This window comes from Aplysia californica, unplaced genomic scaffold (genome assembly GCF_000002075.1).
Source record: "Aplysia californica isolate F4 #8 unplaced genomic scaffold, AplCal3.0 scaffold00007, whole genome shotgun sequence".
NCBI lineage: Eukaryota > Metazoa > Mollusca > Gastropoda > Aplysiida > Aplysiidae > Aplysia > Aplysia californica.
Window position 1 is genome coordinate 2,693,399 of NW_004797277.1, and position 16,443 is coordinate 2,709,841.

A 16,443-nucleotide genomic window follows, 5' to 3' on the forward strand; every position below is an offset into this window, starting at 1 on the left:
GGATTAAATCTTCAAGCTTGCACTGAAATGAGGTGCAGGGTGGTGTCGATGTCTAAAGATGAGCAATTTGTATTTGTAGGCAAAGAAGCATTTATTTTCGTGATCCTGTGTATGCATCCAAAGAGCGGTTTTTAAAAGGGCCCAAGGAGAAAAACTTTTTTTATTACACCGGATCAAGAATTTAGGAGAAAAAAAATTTTAATTGGTCGGTGGCCTGCAGAAGTGCCATGCTAAGTTTCAAGGGCATTGGTAAATTAATAAATGAGCTATAACTTTTTTTTTAGTGCAGACAGACGGAAGAGAACAAGCTATAGATCTAGTTGAGATTTAAAGAACAACATCAGATAATTATTATATTTAGTCTTTGTGACATCACAAAATGAGCCCACAGCAACTATACCAAAACACAGAATCTGTTTAGGTTGTGTTTATTTACAATTCAAGTGAAATAAGTGAGCCACTGGGCTTCAGACCCATTTATAAATGGTACTCATGAACATGTTTACAAATCAATGTTACACATTTCTTTAAAAACAATTCTCAAGATCTCATGCCAAGCACACATTTTTAGAAAATTAGAGAATGTGTGTACCGGTAGTCTGAGGTATGCTCTACCAGTGAGGAAACAACCCTCTTCATTTGTCAAATCATGGTTAATATAATAAAAGAACTTTTCTGTTTACCAATAACGAACAGTGCATGTTCAGAAAGATCATCCAAGTCACACGGCTGTCCAAAATGGTCATGTTATTATTTATTCAAAAGAAGGACTAAGGTTTACAAATTTGGATGCCAATTTTCAGTCACAGCTCAAGGACCAAACCACGGCAATGCCCCCCCCCCATACTATGACACGTGATTTGAGTTGAATAGTATTATGATCACATTCTAACAAGTGAAACAATGCTCAATGAGCTAACCCAGTCGCGATTCACACACATTGCTTGAGTAAAGATTAGCACATCAACACAATATTTGTGACAATAGATGGTCATTTAGTGTTGGGTAAAAGTCAGACAGACAGACAGACAGACAGAAACAACAGAGAGAAGATAAAGAAGTAGGACCTACCAGTGGTGCCCTTCAGCCATCCGTGGGTTCACACACACCAGTAACTCGAGAGTTTATTTCTCTCAAAAGAAGATAGAAAGATAGTGAAAACATACAGACAGGTTGTCATCATTTTCATAAGATAAGAATTTAATAAACGCAGCTTACACATTCCAAATCATGCACACAATTTTTGGTAAACCATCAATACAATCCAATTATATATTTATACTCACAACACACAACAGAATCTTGTTAATGGCACAAAAATGAGCAAACTTTTTTTATAGAGGTATTAAATCTATTTGGACTTTTTGGAGCCCTTGAGTATCTGCTCGTTTTCATCAGTGTACCCAGCACGTGGGTCGTTCCATTCGACGAACCAATAGCCTATCAGCATCAGCAGAATCGACACACCTGGGAAAAGAACAGGGTATTTAAAGTTAAAAGTAAAATTGTTCCCGCATCCAATCCAGACATTGGGGATTGCCTTGTTAATGAGACAAATTCCTGGGCCTTTGGCATATTGTGCTAGGGCGGCCAGTTCCTTTCCACCCCGCCTTTATTTCCCCAACTCGAAGTCAGGTACCCATTACTGCTGGGTGGGCAGGAGTGGGGAAAAAGAATCCTTGTCCGAACCGAGGCTCGAACCCGGACTTTCAACTTCGGAGACGAACGTACTAAACGCTCCGCCACTGCACCCTCTGAATATAAAATAAAGAATTTTTTAAAAAATTTTAAGAGCAAAACATCAAATTTTTACAGGGGACGAATACGAAAGCCGTCTTTTCTCTCTTTCTTTATTTTTCAGCGAAACACACCTATGCGGCTTGATTTAAGGCAAAACCCTTTTATGGGAAAAGGGATGAACCAACACAATTGTAAAACGAATGCAGAGAGAAACGACTTCGGGAAGAACAGAAGAGAAAAAATAATTGCTCAACAATGCCATCTAGAAACAGCAAAATTTTATACATCTGAAACACAAAGCAAAAACAGTGAAAAAAATATGGAGGAAAAGTAATTTAAAGATAAAATAACGGAGGAAAAGATAAAGGGGACTTGACCTCTTCTTTGAGCACCCAGCACATGTTACATAATGAAAATATGTAATTTCTAGCTTTGAGCCACAGGGTTGCCTATATAAGTATAAGAAGTAACATGTACGTCACACTAATCATCTAGCTCTAATTCTTCTGTATGGAGATTTACACAGCAACTATAGCATGGATTGGAATTAAAGAGTTAAAAAATGGGCATACTGGTACCAAATTTGTTAATATTAGTACTTTACTGCAAGGCTAGCAAGCGATCGATTAACTGGGAAATAACCTTGCAGACGAAAGCATGCTCTTGCAAAATGTAAACACCCAAGTCACTTTAAAAAAGGCAGCAAATTTCACTTATTTACTAAGATTTGCAAGTTATGGGGACGAAGAAGGCGAAGACTGCAAGCCTCCTGTTAACGAAGGGAAGTAGGAAATGCCTTCATGACAATGTGAAAAAAGGACAGTAAGACTTGTCCTACAGACAGGTAAAGTTTCTATTATAATGTAATAATAGGAGCAATATTCCCCACGACACAAAGATGAATAGTCTAAGAGTAAGAGAAAAACAACAAAATCTCAATGCCAATAACCCATTAAACGATATAGTATAAACATAGCTTCTTACTTGAAACAATCACCGGTGCTATGATGCCAGCAGTGAATGCTGCTGTCTTGTAGACAAACACTTCAGAGAGAAAGTGAAGCTGCGCCAGGAAAAAGGAAAACAGTGTGGTGTGATACAGCCTGAAATACAGCATAGATTAGACAATTGTGTTAGATTGATTTGTCCTTGTTCTACATTTGAGTCTATAGATATAAAGCAAGTACATACTGAGTTCACAAAATAGACTACCGTACTACATACAGTGAAAAACACGCTCAAAATCCAAACCTCCCATCTGTTTCCAAAAATAAGTAGTTTTGCTGTAGTTGATGCTAATAAGGAAAACAATTTTTTCTTTGGGAATAATGAGGGAAAACTGGATTCCAGTGGAGCAAACTGAGCCTTGGGGCTTATTCTCTATGAATATACAGTTAAACCTGTGTAAGACGGCCACCCATTGTCAAGGAGGAAAGTGGCCGTATAAGACAGGTGGCCGTCTTAGGCAGGACTGATCAAGAAAAAAAAAACCCATTCAGATCTGAGGCCCCTATCGAAAGTAGCCCCATTATGTTGTCTTTGTTGGTGTTGTTGTTGTTAGTTTGTATTTCGTTTGTAAATTTTATTTTGTTGCTGATTTTGCACAAGGGTGACAATAAAACGAAATGTATCAGACAAGGAAGACTGAGTGCCATGTTAAAACAAAAACATGGGTCGCCACCACTCGGAGAACGAGTGACGCTTCTGTAACAAGTCCATGTTGACGTTCTTTGTTACTTTGTTACAGACTGGGTAAACAGTAACCACTCATCTCAAGATTTGTGTATGAGTTCTGGGCGGGGCTTATGGGTTATGAGGGATCACACGCTTACCTCACCAGCAGCTGAAAATTGGTAGCTATTGGTCAACATTGGGAGGGGCCTACGCAACATGATCGGTTGGAGGGACTACCTAACAACAACGACAGGTGATTGAATTTTGACAGCTCGCCCACAACGCCAGGGGCCAATGCACAATTTATGACAAAACGTAATGGAGTCACTAAGGTGACCGTCTTAGACAGGTATTATTGCTTAGTATGATAGGGGTTGTGTGTTAAATTATGGTGGCCGCGGCCGCGTTGGACAGGTGCCCGTTTTACACAGTTAAATTATATAGAAAAAACGCAAGGGGGGAAATGGAAAGTGGCCGTTTGTACAGGTGGCCATCTTATAGAGGTGGCCGTCAGGGCAGGTTCGACTGTATATGAGAAATGAAATTTGTGAGGTAATGGATCTGTTTTTCTTACCTTTTTACTCAAGCCATTCCTCCCTTGGAAAAGACCTATTTTGTGTTTTATTCTGTTGAGTCAAGTTGACTTTTGCCCATTCTTGCTTTGTCCATATGAGATAAATAAGGACACAGAACAGATATACAGAATCACAGAATACATAATCTAGTCAGTTTCTCTTTCTCAGTTCCTTGGAACTGTTATTCATGACCATGGTACAGTGGAAACCTGATATAACAGGGATGGTGGGAGTAGAGAAAATGTCCTGTTATATCCGATCTCTGTTAAATCAGAAATGCAAGAAAAGTAAACATTTGTGGACTAATCCAACTGTACTTATTCATGGGTAGTTTCCCTTGCCACAAGTACCCACGAACAGAGGTTTTGGCACCAATTTTCTCCTTGCCTCCTTAAACCACATCAGAAGAGCTTGGTCCACAGCATCTGCATCGGGTAGTCTCATCTTCTTTCGATCCACAGCAAACTTCCCATTGGAGTATGCTTCCACTATTTTCTCTCTATCCTTGATAATGGTGTGAATCGACCCTTGTGGAAAGTCAAACTGACGACAAACCTCTGCCAGTCGAGCTTGCTTTTTGTCAACAGCCTAGATTATTTCGTATTTTTTGTCAGTTGAAAGGCATTTTCTCTAGCGCTTGACATTGCTGGTGACACATTACGCGCATGTGTTGCTAGGTTTCGGGCTAGATCGAGGTCTGCAGCACACAGCAGCCCTCTCTCGCTTCACACGCTGCGTGTGCTTGCAGTGGCATGGCTTGCATGGGCTTGCTCCATCGCTGCGTTACTCTCTCTCTCTCTCTCTCTACAAATTGTTAACGAGCCTTTGTCCCTGCTATAACCGGTTAGGCTCCGATGAGGCCCTGTTATTGCCTATAACTTTTAATAGAGACAAAGAGTAGGAAAAAACGGGGATTTAAAAAATCCCTGTTATTACCGGATCCCTGTTATTACCGGGCCTGTTATATATGTTTTCCACTGTAACTGTAATCTAACATCATAATGCATGGCTCATGAAAAGAGCGTTATTATTATATGTATAAAACTGTTCGAGCTTTTAAGCTCAATTATTCCCAAGAAGGTCACACATGATACATGTATAGTATAGGGAAGATATAAGGCATTTCATTCTATCAGTTAGAAGTCTGATGTGCTCCTCAGTCTCTGTACTTTCTCCCACATTTCCCTTATTCATTTTACCACCTGATATTCCAGCTCCTGATCAGACAACAATACGGGATGCAAAGCAGCCTTTCAAAAAGTCTTTCACTGGCCAAGTTTGTACCATGTAAGTGTAAACAATCCTACAAATTAATTTCTCTCCGGAAAAACAAACCACGATAAACATGCAGACCTCAACACAGAATAGCGGTTACTGAATATCACAGAGTGAAGCAGTACATGTATATTTGTCATTGATAGCTAATTTGTACAATGCAGCACACAGCAAACCATGGGAAAGCCTTTCATCACTCATATTTCGTATCGGATGGCTTGTCCTGTCCCTGCTGCAGTGTATCTCTGTATCCAGGTGCAAGAACTCAATTCCCCCCACCCCCCCCCCTCCTTAACTTTAGGTCTGTCCAACCCTCCCTAGCTCCCCTCACAAAAAGCCCCACCACTCATTTCCCCCCCCCCCCCCCCCTCCCACCCACAAAGAACAAAATATCTCCTGGATCCACACTAGAAAAAGGCCTACCACCCACACATCACATCTCTCTTCAAATAAAGCTACAAGGCTTAAGGAGAACATATATGATGCTGAACTTTTCTATGTCAAGCCATCTCTGTGCACACAATGGAGCACATAAATGACATTAGGATGTAAATAAAATGCTAAGGCCTAATGCCACTCTACAGTCAAGTGAGAAAACTTGGTATGGAGGGGGCGGGGGGAGGGAGCCGTCATACATACACTCTGTTTTCAATGTGTAAAGCACACAGTAGACGTAAACCTCCAGCCAACAGAGTCCACACACCGAACAGACGTGCTGTCAATCCAGACACTGAGCGAAAAAATAAGCAACAAACAAGACTGTTAAATTCAAAGCCTTGTTTTCTTAGATTCATGGTAAAACAAAACTTTAAGTAAGAACCAGACACCTCAGTAGACCTACTAGAATCTAGAATCTAACAGACAGATCCCAAAAGAAGTGACACAGGGAATGTAAACTGCCATCCCAAAGCAGATGAAACTGAATTTCATTTTTTGATTTGTTGGTTAGTAACACTAGTCTCATCCATATTATTCCTTCTTGTGTCAATGGCAGGACAATTTGTGAGACAGCGTGGTGGAATCAGACTCTCGTCAAAATAACCAAAGTGAAGAAACTTGCATTTTTCCACAGGTTTGTGAATTTTTATATAATTTTTGTTTTTTGGCTCAACACCTTTCATGCCCAATTAAAGAACTATTAATTTCTGTGCGGATTTTTCTGAAAAACGTCGATTAAAGGCATAAAAAATGTAAATTTTCAGTTACCACTGACTCTTAAGCTAAGGAAATAACTAATCTTTGGCGGCCGTTTTCTCACTAATTTTACCTCTGAAAACAAGTGACCCCCACCTCCTTTCGCAAATGTCTCGACTTGTATTCAAGATAAATGGATATTTTTTTCATACAAATACAGACAAGGGAACAAGCTTTAAGATGATACCAATAACTCTAAATGCCCAAAAATTGATGAGAGCCTGATTCCACCACGCTGCCTCACATTTACTTACATCCAAAATAGTAGGGGTTTTTTTCAAAATGGTGAGTAACTTGAAAGCAATTGATCCCAATAAGTAGCATTAAAAGAGCATTTAGCATTTTTCTCAAAATCATGAAAAATGCAGCTACGTCATTCTGCCTTTGGATGGTAGTATAAAACTTTCTCAAATATGATCCTGCAGGGAAACCTTTACAAAATAAATTAAGATTTCATACACATTGATATCAACATACATTAAATCTACAACTCTGCTGAAGTCAAGAAAATCATTCCAAATGAGATGGTAATTTTTTTGTGACAACACATGACATAGGAAAAATATTATCATACTTTTGAAATAGGTTTCCATACTCTACAAAAATGACTTACTATGACTTACTGTTCTTCACTTTTTCTTCACACCATTTAACCTCAAGACCTACTGTAAAGGTCTACTCAGAAAACATATTTTATGATCACCATATAATTGCATTTCATGCAGCGAAAACTCGTTATACCACCAACCATGGGATGAGCATAAAGTTGGCGGTAAAGCAGAGCTGGCGCTATAACAGGTTTCTATGCTGTCCTCTGTTAAATAGCAGTGGAACTCAGATTCAACGAGGTCGTCGGGCCTGACCTAAAATCTCGTTGAATCAGAGTGTTCGTTCAAACATGTGGTTTTGTATAGATAATTACAGGCACTGAGCAGTGATGTATAAAGAGAAGTAACAAGTGGTGCCTGAAATGCTTGCATATTATGAGCTGTGCAGAATCTGAGCTTGCTGATTTAAGTGTTCATTGAATCCAGTTATCTTTATTGATCTTAAAGAAGAAAAAAAATGGAGAATCCGCCTCCTTTCGTTGAATCCGAGTTCCACTGTAGCCACGACTGCCCGATGTCTAGGGAAATGATTCTGCTTTTATTCCTCCTACAAAATAATACCATTTATAATGAGATGGGAGTGTTTCTATAATATAAATCAACCGAATTTTTTAACCATAATTTGAGGTTTTGCAAAAATTAGGTTTGATGTCTTGCTTGCTGAGCATCAAACATCACATGATCTTTGAAAAGTAATCATTTAAAGCACCAGAAGTAATCGTCGGTGAAGCCATATCCACACTCCATAGTTATCGTTGAGGCCAAACAAAACCGGATTCAGATCTAGTCTACATCTAGATTCTAGACCTATAATAATATTTATAATATAGCATTTGTATAGCCCATGTCCCCACTCGAATGCAAGCTCTATGCGCTTTACACAAAGCTTATATTATTACCCCAGCAGACCATAGAACACTCAGAAACATCGAAGTGACTATTCGGACTCGAGTCCGAATATGAAAAAATTTTATTTGGACTCTGATTCTTGTCCAGCATGACATCACTGCCGACTTCCTGTGACTCGTGACTCTGGCTTCCTGTCCTGCCTCACTCGTGACTCGCCTCAGGCTGGGTAGAGACCGGGATCACTTCGGGCAAAATGGTGCTAAATTGTGCAGGAGCCGAGTTTTTATCTATGATGAATTTGAGGCCAGCCTGAAAAGTTATAGCACTTCTAATAAATGTTTATTTGTCAAGAGGTCATCAGAAGCAATTAAAGATGGCTCGTTAGCATGTGTCGGGGTCGGATGGGCGGCCTGCACACGTGTAGCTGTGTGTGCGTGTTGGGGAGGGGGGGGGCACTATCGGTCCGGGCGTTGAACGTTGCATACGCGTCAGTCTCTCCCCCCCCCCCCCCCCGGCAACTGATCATTATTACAATAATAAGCTGGTCTTGACGTAGATCTACGTAATGAATTGTGCGCTGGTCTATGGAATCAAAAGTTGCCGTATGCTCGGCTCTACACAGCAACACAACTTATTCTTGGTAAAACAATCGAGATGACACAGGCTTGTGTATTTGAACGAATTGGTCTTCTTTTTTACACAGCTCATAATATGCAGGTGCCAGGTGATCTGCTAATCTTCAATTTTACCTTTTTCTACAACAAGAAAGTGGGAAACATGGGGGGTGGGGGGGGCGTATCAATGAGGGGGCGGGCATCGGATCGGCAGATAAAGGGTGGGGGAAACTAAAAAATGGCGGAAAATTGGAAGCACTGAACGTTAGATATATACTATAGACCGAAGACACTTCCTTTTTCCCGGACCGTATCCGAATAACATTTTTTCATATTCGGACTCAAGTTCGAATATGAAATTTTTTTTATTCTGACTCGAGTCCGAATATGAAAAAATGTTATTCGGACTCGAGTCCGAATAATGACGGCCCAGAAATATTCTCAGCTTCCCGGGAAGCATACAGTGCAAGCAGCTGGTTAGGCACTCAAACACTAACAAACTGATGAGATCTTTCATTGTCTAGATCTAGATCTATAGCTGGGTACCCATTTTCACAACGGTGAAGTGGGGAAAATTCGGGTAAAGTCAAGTATTAATCTAGATATCTATCCCCTAAATTTATCATAAAAAGCCAGTTGTGCAATGCCTGCAACATCCTGTGCTGTTTCTCCAACAGTAGCCTTCGTCCAAAATAATTTTCAACGCTTGAGACTCACTCAACGCTTCACTCACCATTATTCTTGTTGATCGTGTACAGTCTATCGTACAAATACGTATTACTTATGAAGCATTGCACGGTATTTCCTATTGCCATAACAGCAACAAAACCTATCCAGATGCGCAAAATGTTCACAAACTTCAGTGTACCAGTCATCTTCACACACTCTAAAATAGCAGTAGATTCTAGATATACAAGAGAATAAAAAGCTCAAAGTATGAGAAGGGCTTTCGGAAGCTCCGCACTCGAAACTTGAAACTGACACTGACTAGACTAGATAGAATCTAGATATAGATCTAGATCTAATGTGAAATGTGGGCCGGGGCCTAGGCCTACTTTCGTTTTCTCGTCCAGTGTCCACTTCACACTATTTGTAGCTGTCGCAAATAATTGTACCATGTTACTCGGTAACACACAACTAACTTACAGCAACATTATTATGATTTAATAACATCGTAAATGGCATCTTTAGCTTAGTCCAATCAACACTAAACAAAAAATTGCTGCAAACTCATTAAAAAACAGCAAAACTATCAACTTATGAAGTTTTATCATAGCCGCAAAATAGTTGAATAATTCTCTTTTCCGGCAGGCGGCAACCAAGTAAACAATCTTTGCACTTTGCAGGCCTTCCAAGGACCGAGAGGCCAGTGTAAACCGCGACTTGCCGAGTAGCCAGCGATCTAGGCCTACCCTTTGTTTAGGTTTAGAATTGATGTTCAGCACAGGGATCTCTTGTTCTCATGGAAAGCCCAGATAATAGATAGAGAATGTGCTGTCTGCATTCTCAAAATTAGTAAATCGAGGTGCGGGCGCGGTGGCTGTGTTGTCTGTTGTATTGTAGTCTAAGTCTAGAGTTTAGAGTAGACCTAGATCTAGATAATCTAGATCTAGACTGTAGATCTAGTTCGCCGTTGGCTGTTACTAGATCTAGATCTAGATCTAGATCTAGATATAGTGACTTAGTAGTGATAGTGTTACTTTTACTAGATCTAGATCTAGATCTATATCCATATCTAGATCTAGAATCTAGATTAGATCTACTTTTTGGGAAAGTGGAAACCCAGAAATAAGCGGAAAAAAGAGGATATTAACTCAATCCGTGCCAGGGTCAGTTTCACATCGCTGTACCACACGGGGTGCTCAATTTGAGGGCTAGGTCGACAACAGTCAGTAGTAACAGCAACTCACTATGAGGGTGATATTTAGTTATTTTGCATAGGCTTATATTTTGGTAGTGTCAATTGTGACCGGATCATCCGGTCGGAACTGACACTGCGTCAATTGTGACCGGAGACATAGCCGAAGACGTACGCTGCTCTTCTTTCGTGAAAGTCGGTTTTCACATTTTGGGCCAAATATAGAAGACGTATTATCTATTTTTTGTCATCTTCCGGGGCTTGCCTCGCCAGTTGACTTGGGAAGATTGAAGAATACCGGACCACTCGTATTATTGCGCGAGAATGGGGGGGGGCGGAGGAAGGATTAGGGGAGGGGGGGTTCAGGAGGGTCTCCCCCCTGACAAACTGCTAACGAATAGATCTAGGCTACCGGTCTGAGATTTTTCATTAAGAGAGATTAGAAACTGGGGAAAATCATGAATTCCTGAGGTTGTTGAGACATAGGCAAAAGTAGTCCTAATCCTCTGGTCCAGTATCCTTCAATCTTACCGTTGACTTTGGCTAGCAATGCCAATCGCCCGCGGCGCCTTGGGCCGGAAATCGGCCTCCGCGCGAGGGGTCATTTTTGGGCCGCTCGGAATCAGAAGTGACTCTCTTTTAAGTATAGTTACGGGAAAACTCGAGGACGAAAATAAATGAAACTCGGGAACGAATCAGAGGAAAGGTGAAACTAATGACATGCCAGTGTACAATCCCAAACGATTTCTAGAACCGGAGAAATTGCCGTGTATGTGTGATGATCCGGTCGAACAATTGACGCAGTGTCAGTTCCGACCGGATGATCCGGTCACAATTGACGCTACCTTATATATTATCAAATGTCATACATGTATAAAATAGCGCAGTGACTACGTAGGCCTACTACGGTGCCATAAACGTAGAATCTAGTTTTCAGGCTATGTTCACGGAACCCTGAATTCATCCACCATGGGCAATGGCACAGATAACGACTGAAACGCTACTGTCGCTCAAAGTGATTGAGGAAAAAGCACAGGAATACTCGCTTGAAAAATTTAACGCAGCAGTGGTTTGAATGTAACGGCGAGGGCGAAGGCGAGCTTAGCAAAACAGCCGGGGTCGACAAGGCCCGCACTCAGTCATCGTGCCGAACACGACTTCCATCCTCTTCCCGTGTGCGGATCCGGCAATGCTCGACAATTTGAAAATAAAAATCATTAGAAGAAACAAGGGAGAGGTATGGAAGAAGACCTAGGCGAGAAAAGGTGGGGTGGCGAGGGGGTGATAAAAAAGACAAAGCAAGATTAGGCGAGGGGATGAAGTGAACAAGATCATTCTTGAATTGCAAGCTACATTCAGATCGCCCTGAACATATAGCCTCTGTGCCAATGGTGGATGATTCGAGTCGCCGTGAACGGACTAGGTATAAAAATAAAATACCGAAATGAAGGAAAATTAACTTACACTGACTAGCATTGCAAAAGTGAATGAAATAGTGTGAATAAATGGCAACTGGAAAAACAAACTTCCAACACGTCGAAGATCATCGACATGAATTTGCACAATCATTGTAATTTATAATTATGATCCATCATATGGACTAGCGGCTTAGGGGGATGAATTAAATGTTTAAAAATTAAGTGTTCTGTGGTCTGCTGGGGAAATAATAGAGTAAAACGCATAGAACTTGCTGTCAAGCAGGGGTATGCGCTGTACAAATGCTATTTAGTATTATTAATGTATTTAAATGTTTCTATTTTCCATTGTTGATAATGGGCACATTCACTGGTAGATTAATAACGTTCAGATTTCAGGGCACATTTCATTAATCACAGGGTTCCTTTAAAAGGTTTATAATTGAGGGTATATAAAATCTATCATATAACGAAAATACGAAGTAATGAATTATGTCATTTTATTTTTTATTAGGCTTGCTGCATATATAATGCCTTAAGAGTAGACCCACCATACTGCCTTGCCTTTTCCTTTTGAACTGTAGCTCCTCAACGTCTTTTAAGTTATTGTTTTGATCGGTCATATATTCACCAAACTGCATTGCACAAGGGTCAGTGTCAATAAGAGGGAGGAGTTCTGCACAGGGCCAAGGTCTACTGAGTCGCTAAGCCAACTATACAAGGGTTAGGGTTTAGGGATTGGGTTTAGGGTTAGTGGTTAAGGTTGAGGTTAGGGTTAGGGTACACCCCGCTCATTTTATTCCCTCTTTTATATGTTATTGGTCGGCCGGCCCTCTGCGGAGCTTCTTCCCAATAAAAACTATAGCTATCGTTGATTGTGTAAGATTATGTGTGCTATTACTGCTACCACAGTGTGTGCTTTTGAGGTATAGGGAAGGAAGGAACATTTTTTAAAGAAAAAAAGGTGCAACATTAAATCATCAAATGATCAAGTTGACTGTCTCAGCGTTGTGACACAGCTGTATAGATTGCCCCGCCACTTCTGTTTTTGTTACTTTGTTCATGTTTACTCTTTTCATTTGCTTTTCCTCAGGTTGGCAGAAGGCCTTCTTCCCAGACGTTAAAGAACTATACCATGTAGCATTTACAACTCAACTACAGCAGTCACAGAGAATATAAGTAATTGAAAACACAAAATATCATACCGTTGTGTCAACAAATTTTTCCTGTTTTAAATATATATATCCAATTATAGTTTTGCGGATTAAAAAAAATATTATATGGCAATTTGATGTTTTCTCTTGAATTTTGAGATGTGTATATTGTGGTGCATATATATATAGTCTCTTGCTACAAGTCTCGGACTCGCAACCATAAGGTCGTGGGTTCGAATCCCGTCAGAGGCCCGACGTTGTGTCCTTCGGAAAGGCACTTTACACGAATTTCCCTCACTTCACCCAGGTGGGAATGGGTACCCAGCTATAGACAGTGAAAGATCTTGTCAGTTTGTTAGTGTTTGAGCGCTTAATCAGCTGCTTGCACTGTATGCTTCCCGGGGAGCTGAGAATGTTTCGGAGTGTTCTATGGTCTGCTGGGGTAATAATATAGTGTATATAAAGCGCATAGAGCCTGCTGTTGAGCGGGGATATGCGCTATACAAATGCTATCTATTATTATTATTATTATTATTAAATTCATCAATATATGCTTGTGTGCTGGTGTTAGAATAGTTAGATGTTTGAAATCATTTAAAACAGTTATTTGTGTGCAATGTAGTCTAAGTTCCTTTTCTTGACGCTACAAAGAAATAAATTGGGTTTAGAAATTGGTCTGGATAATAAATTGGCCCTTTTGGTTCAAATACTTAGTGAATTTTGAATTCGTGATGAACAAAAATTTAGTTGTGTGCTGTATAGATTTTGTTTAAGTAAAGTTTTGAAACAAATGTGTTTTTTTTACTTAATTCTTTTTTCTTTTTATTATCAAAGATCAATCTGTATCTCATACTTTGCAGCTTATTTTGATGTACTCCTGACACTCGTTATCCCACTGATTTTTAGAATTAATATTAGTTTGAACTTTCACTTCATAATCCTTTGATGTTGAAATGTGGCTCCTGATCCTTTGATTGAAACTTGTATGATGTCCTTGGCTTCTTTTGCCTCCTTTTCTCCCCCTCTTTCCCTCATATTTGATAAAAGCAAAGAAGTTATACTGTACATATTATGGCTGTGGAAAGTACATGCATGGGTCTTGATACATGTTTGTCACGCGGATCTTTCTGTTGAGAATTTATCTTAATTGTTGGTAAATTATATTTCTTTTCCCAGTGAAATCTGCTGCAAAAGTGCTAGGTTTGAAGGAAAAGGACGAGACCCATGAAGAAAATGGTGTCCTATTCTGGGTAAACAAGAGTGGTTTCCCCATTGATGAACAAACGTGGGAGCGCATGTGGGACCATGTGGCCAAAATTCACCCAAATGGCCACGACATGGTCCGTAAAGTTCGCCATGGGAAGGATTTACCTCAGGTGATTAAGACTACAGATTAAAATATTAATTTAAAAAGCTTTAAAAAGCAGCCACCCAACCCCCCCCCCCCCCTCCCTCCTGTCAAACTACAACAACGAAATATTTTTAATACTGCAAATTGTCAGACCAGTCTAATGGTAAACCTTCAGCTAAACCAGAGACTTTTTGGTAGACCCTCAGCTAAACTGGCATCCAAACTTCTCCCCACCAAAGAGCGTGTTACTCCAGCACTGGTGAAATGTTGTGCATGGACTTGTACACTCTTAGGCCTACTCTAATGCATGCATGTTACATATTTATTTTCTTTATCTTCTTTCTTCTTAATTCTACATTATGCCTATAGGTCAAGTGCATAGAATTTGAAATGACTAGTCGAGCGCAGCATTATATCGTTATCCTTATACAATTTTTTAAGAAATTAATGTGGTATCAATGTTGCCAATGGACATCCTTGAAATGACACCTTTGATTCATTGTTATGCCATTGTCTGCTGCTTCCACTTCTTTCCAATATTACTGTTGCACACTTTTCTGCTGATAGCTATATATATTAAATCACATGCATTTTCATGCCCACTCACCCTATGCAGTATCTCAATAGATAAACAACTCTTAATCTGTATCACCTGTCCTGAGCAACAATGTCATTGCACACCGGACAGGTCTATAAGTGCTCAGTTCCCCCCCGCACCAAAGCCTGCAAGGTATCCATACTGATTGTTCCGGTGGCCGTCTGATTATGGCGACGTCTTTCATTTCCACATAATCGTTCCTTTCTTCCTTCTCCCCTCTCTATTCCCATTTCCCGCATCCTAATGATTGCGTGGTGTTCTGCTGTCTCCCTGTCTCCTTCATCCCGTTACTTTTTCTCCAGGGTCTTCAACCCTTCAACTCTTAATCTGTGAACTATTTTAACTCTTAATCTGTGAACTATTTTAACTCTTAATCTGTGAACTATTTTAACTCTTAATCTGTGAACTATAAACTCGACAGATACCTGCACCACAAGCCCCACTGTCTTTTAGCCCAACGCTTTCCATACCAGAAAGGTTAAAAAAGATTCAAGATTACATGAAAGAACTACAGTATCCTTTACCTGATTCTGGGAATGTGATTTGTTCATCGTTGTTCACCTTGTGAATTAACATAAGGATATTTAGGAAGAATGCTTAGTTAAATAAAATTCTTTCTGTCAGTTTTGACTATAATTGGGTTCCTTGATGACTGCACAGATATAATCACACAGGGACCCAGTTTTTTGAAATACGAAAAAACCGACCAGTGTCTGGGTAAGTAAAATGATTTTGAAAAAAGAAAGGAACTTTTTTTTTTCTGTCCTTATGAAAATAAATTTGTTAAATGATGTGGCACGAGAGAGGTATCAGAATAAGATTTTTAAAGTAAGTCTGAGACCTCGCCATAGGATATTTCATTTCTTTTAATTATATTAATTTTTCCAATTTTGCAGTTCAGTTTAAAATGGGTAGAAGATTTGGAGTAAAAGGTTAGAAGTTCTAGAAATTGGTCATTTTTCTTAGCTGTGAGTGAATTTCACCTCTCTCACATACACAGGCTTCCATTGAACTGTTCTGAGTTGATTTTTTAAATCTTTTTTTTAGATCTGATGTTTATCGCTTTTCTTTTTCACTTCCCTTCAGGTTAATGGAATGTGCCAGGGAGATGATTCGAGAAGCTTTACCCATCAAGTGTTTAGAAGCTGTGATATTAGGAATGTATCCTTTGTGCATGAATTTTAATCTTCACGGTGTTCTGTCCATATACAGTGGAAACCTGATATAACAGGGATGGTGAGAAAAAGTCCTGTTATATCAGATCCCTGTTGAATCAAAAATGCAAGGGAAGTAAGCATCTGTGGACTAATCCAGCTGTAATTATTCATGGGTAGTTTCCCTTCCACAAGTACCCACGAATTGGGGTTTTGTCCTTGTGGCAGACTTGCGCATGACACATTACGCGTGTGTGTAGCTAGGCTTAGGGCTAGATCAAAGTCTGCAGCACACCGCAACTCTCTCTCGCTTCACCCGCTGCATGAGCTAGCAATGGCGTGGCTTAGGTGAGCTTGCTCCATCACTGCGTTTCTCTCTCTCTT

At 40.0% G+C, this 16,443-nt stretch overlaps 2 protein-coding genes across 2 annotated transcripts in view; one reads left to right on the top strand and one right to left on the bottom strand.

Moving 5' to 3' along the window:
- Window positions 1-412: 412 nt before the first annotated feature.
- Window positions 413-9,620, bottom strand: LOC101846849 (ergosterol biosynthetic protein 28 homolog). Its single transcript, XM_005089593.3, has 4 exons — window positions 9,263-9,620; window positions 5,904-5,994; window positions 2,725-2,843; window positions 413-1,467 (listed from the first exon to the last, which is right to left on the bottom strand). Exons 1-4 carry the CDS (start codon window positions 9,402-9,404, stop codon window positions 1,352-1,354), a joined length of 468 nt encoding a protein of 155 aa, XP_005089650.1. The 5' UTR covers window positions 9,405-9,620; the 3' UTR covers window positions 413-1,351.
- A 227-nt stretch (window positions 9,621-9,847) lies between these two features.
- The window catches only part of LOC101847076 (tubulinyl-Tyr carboxypeptidase 1), a 14,169-nt gene continuing 7,573 nt past the window's right edge, over window positions 9,848-16,443 (top strand). The window contains exons 1-6 of the mRNA XM_005089594.3: window positions 9,848-10,054; window positions 12,896-12,981; window positions 14,133-14,332; window positions 15,327-15,418; window positions 15,566-15,622; window positions 15,992-16,066. Coding sequence (XP_005089651.1) covers window position 12,981; window positions 14,133-14,332; window positions 15,327-15,418; window positions 15,566-15,622; window positions 15,992-16,066 — 425 coding nt within the window. The 5' untranslated portion in view covers window positions 9,848-10,054; window positions 12,896-12,980. The remainder of the gene's footprint in view (window positions 10,055-12,895; window positions 12,982-14,132; window positions 14,333-15,326; window positions 15,419-15,565; window positions 15,623-15,991; window positions 16,067-16,443) is intronic.

Bases quoted from the DNA above. Each gene is read 5' to 3' on its own strand.
- LOC101846849 (XM_005089593.3), bottom strand. From the start codon at position 9,404: ATGACTGGTACACTGAAGTTTGTGAACATTTTGCGCATCTGGATAGGT. The intron at 5,995-9,262 runs GTGAGTGAAGCG...TTTTTCGCTCAG, and splicing joins CACGATCAACAAGAATAATG to TGTCTGGATTGACAGCACGT. The intron at 2,844-5,903 runs GTATGTATGACG...GCTGTATTTCAG, and splicing joins TTACACATTGAAAACAGAGT to GCTGTATCACACCACACTGT.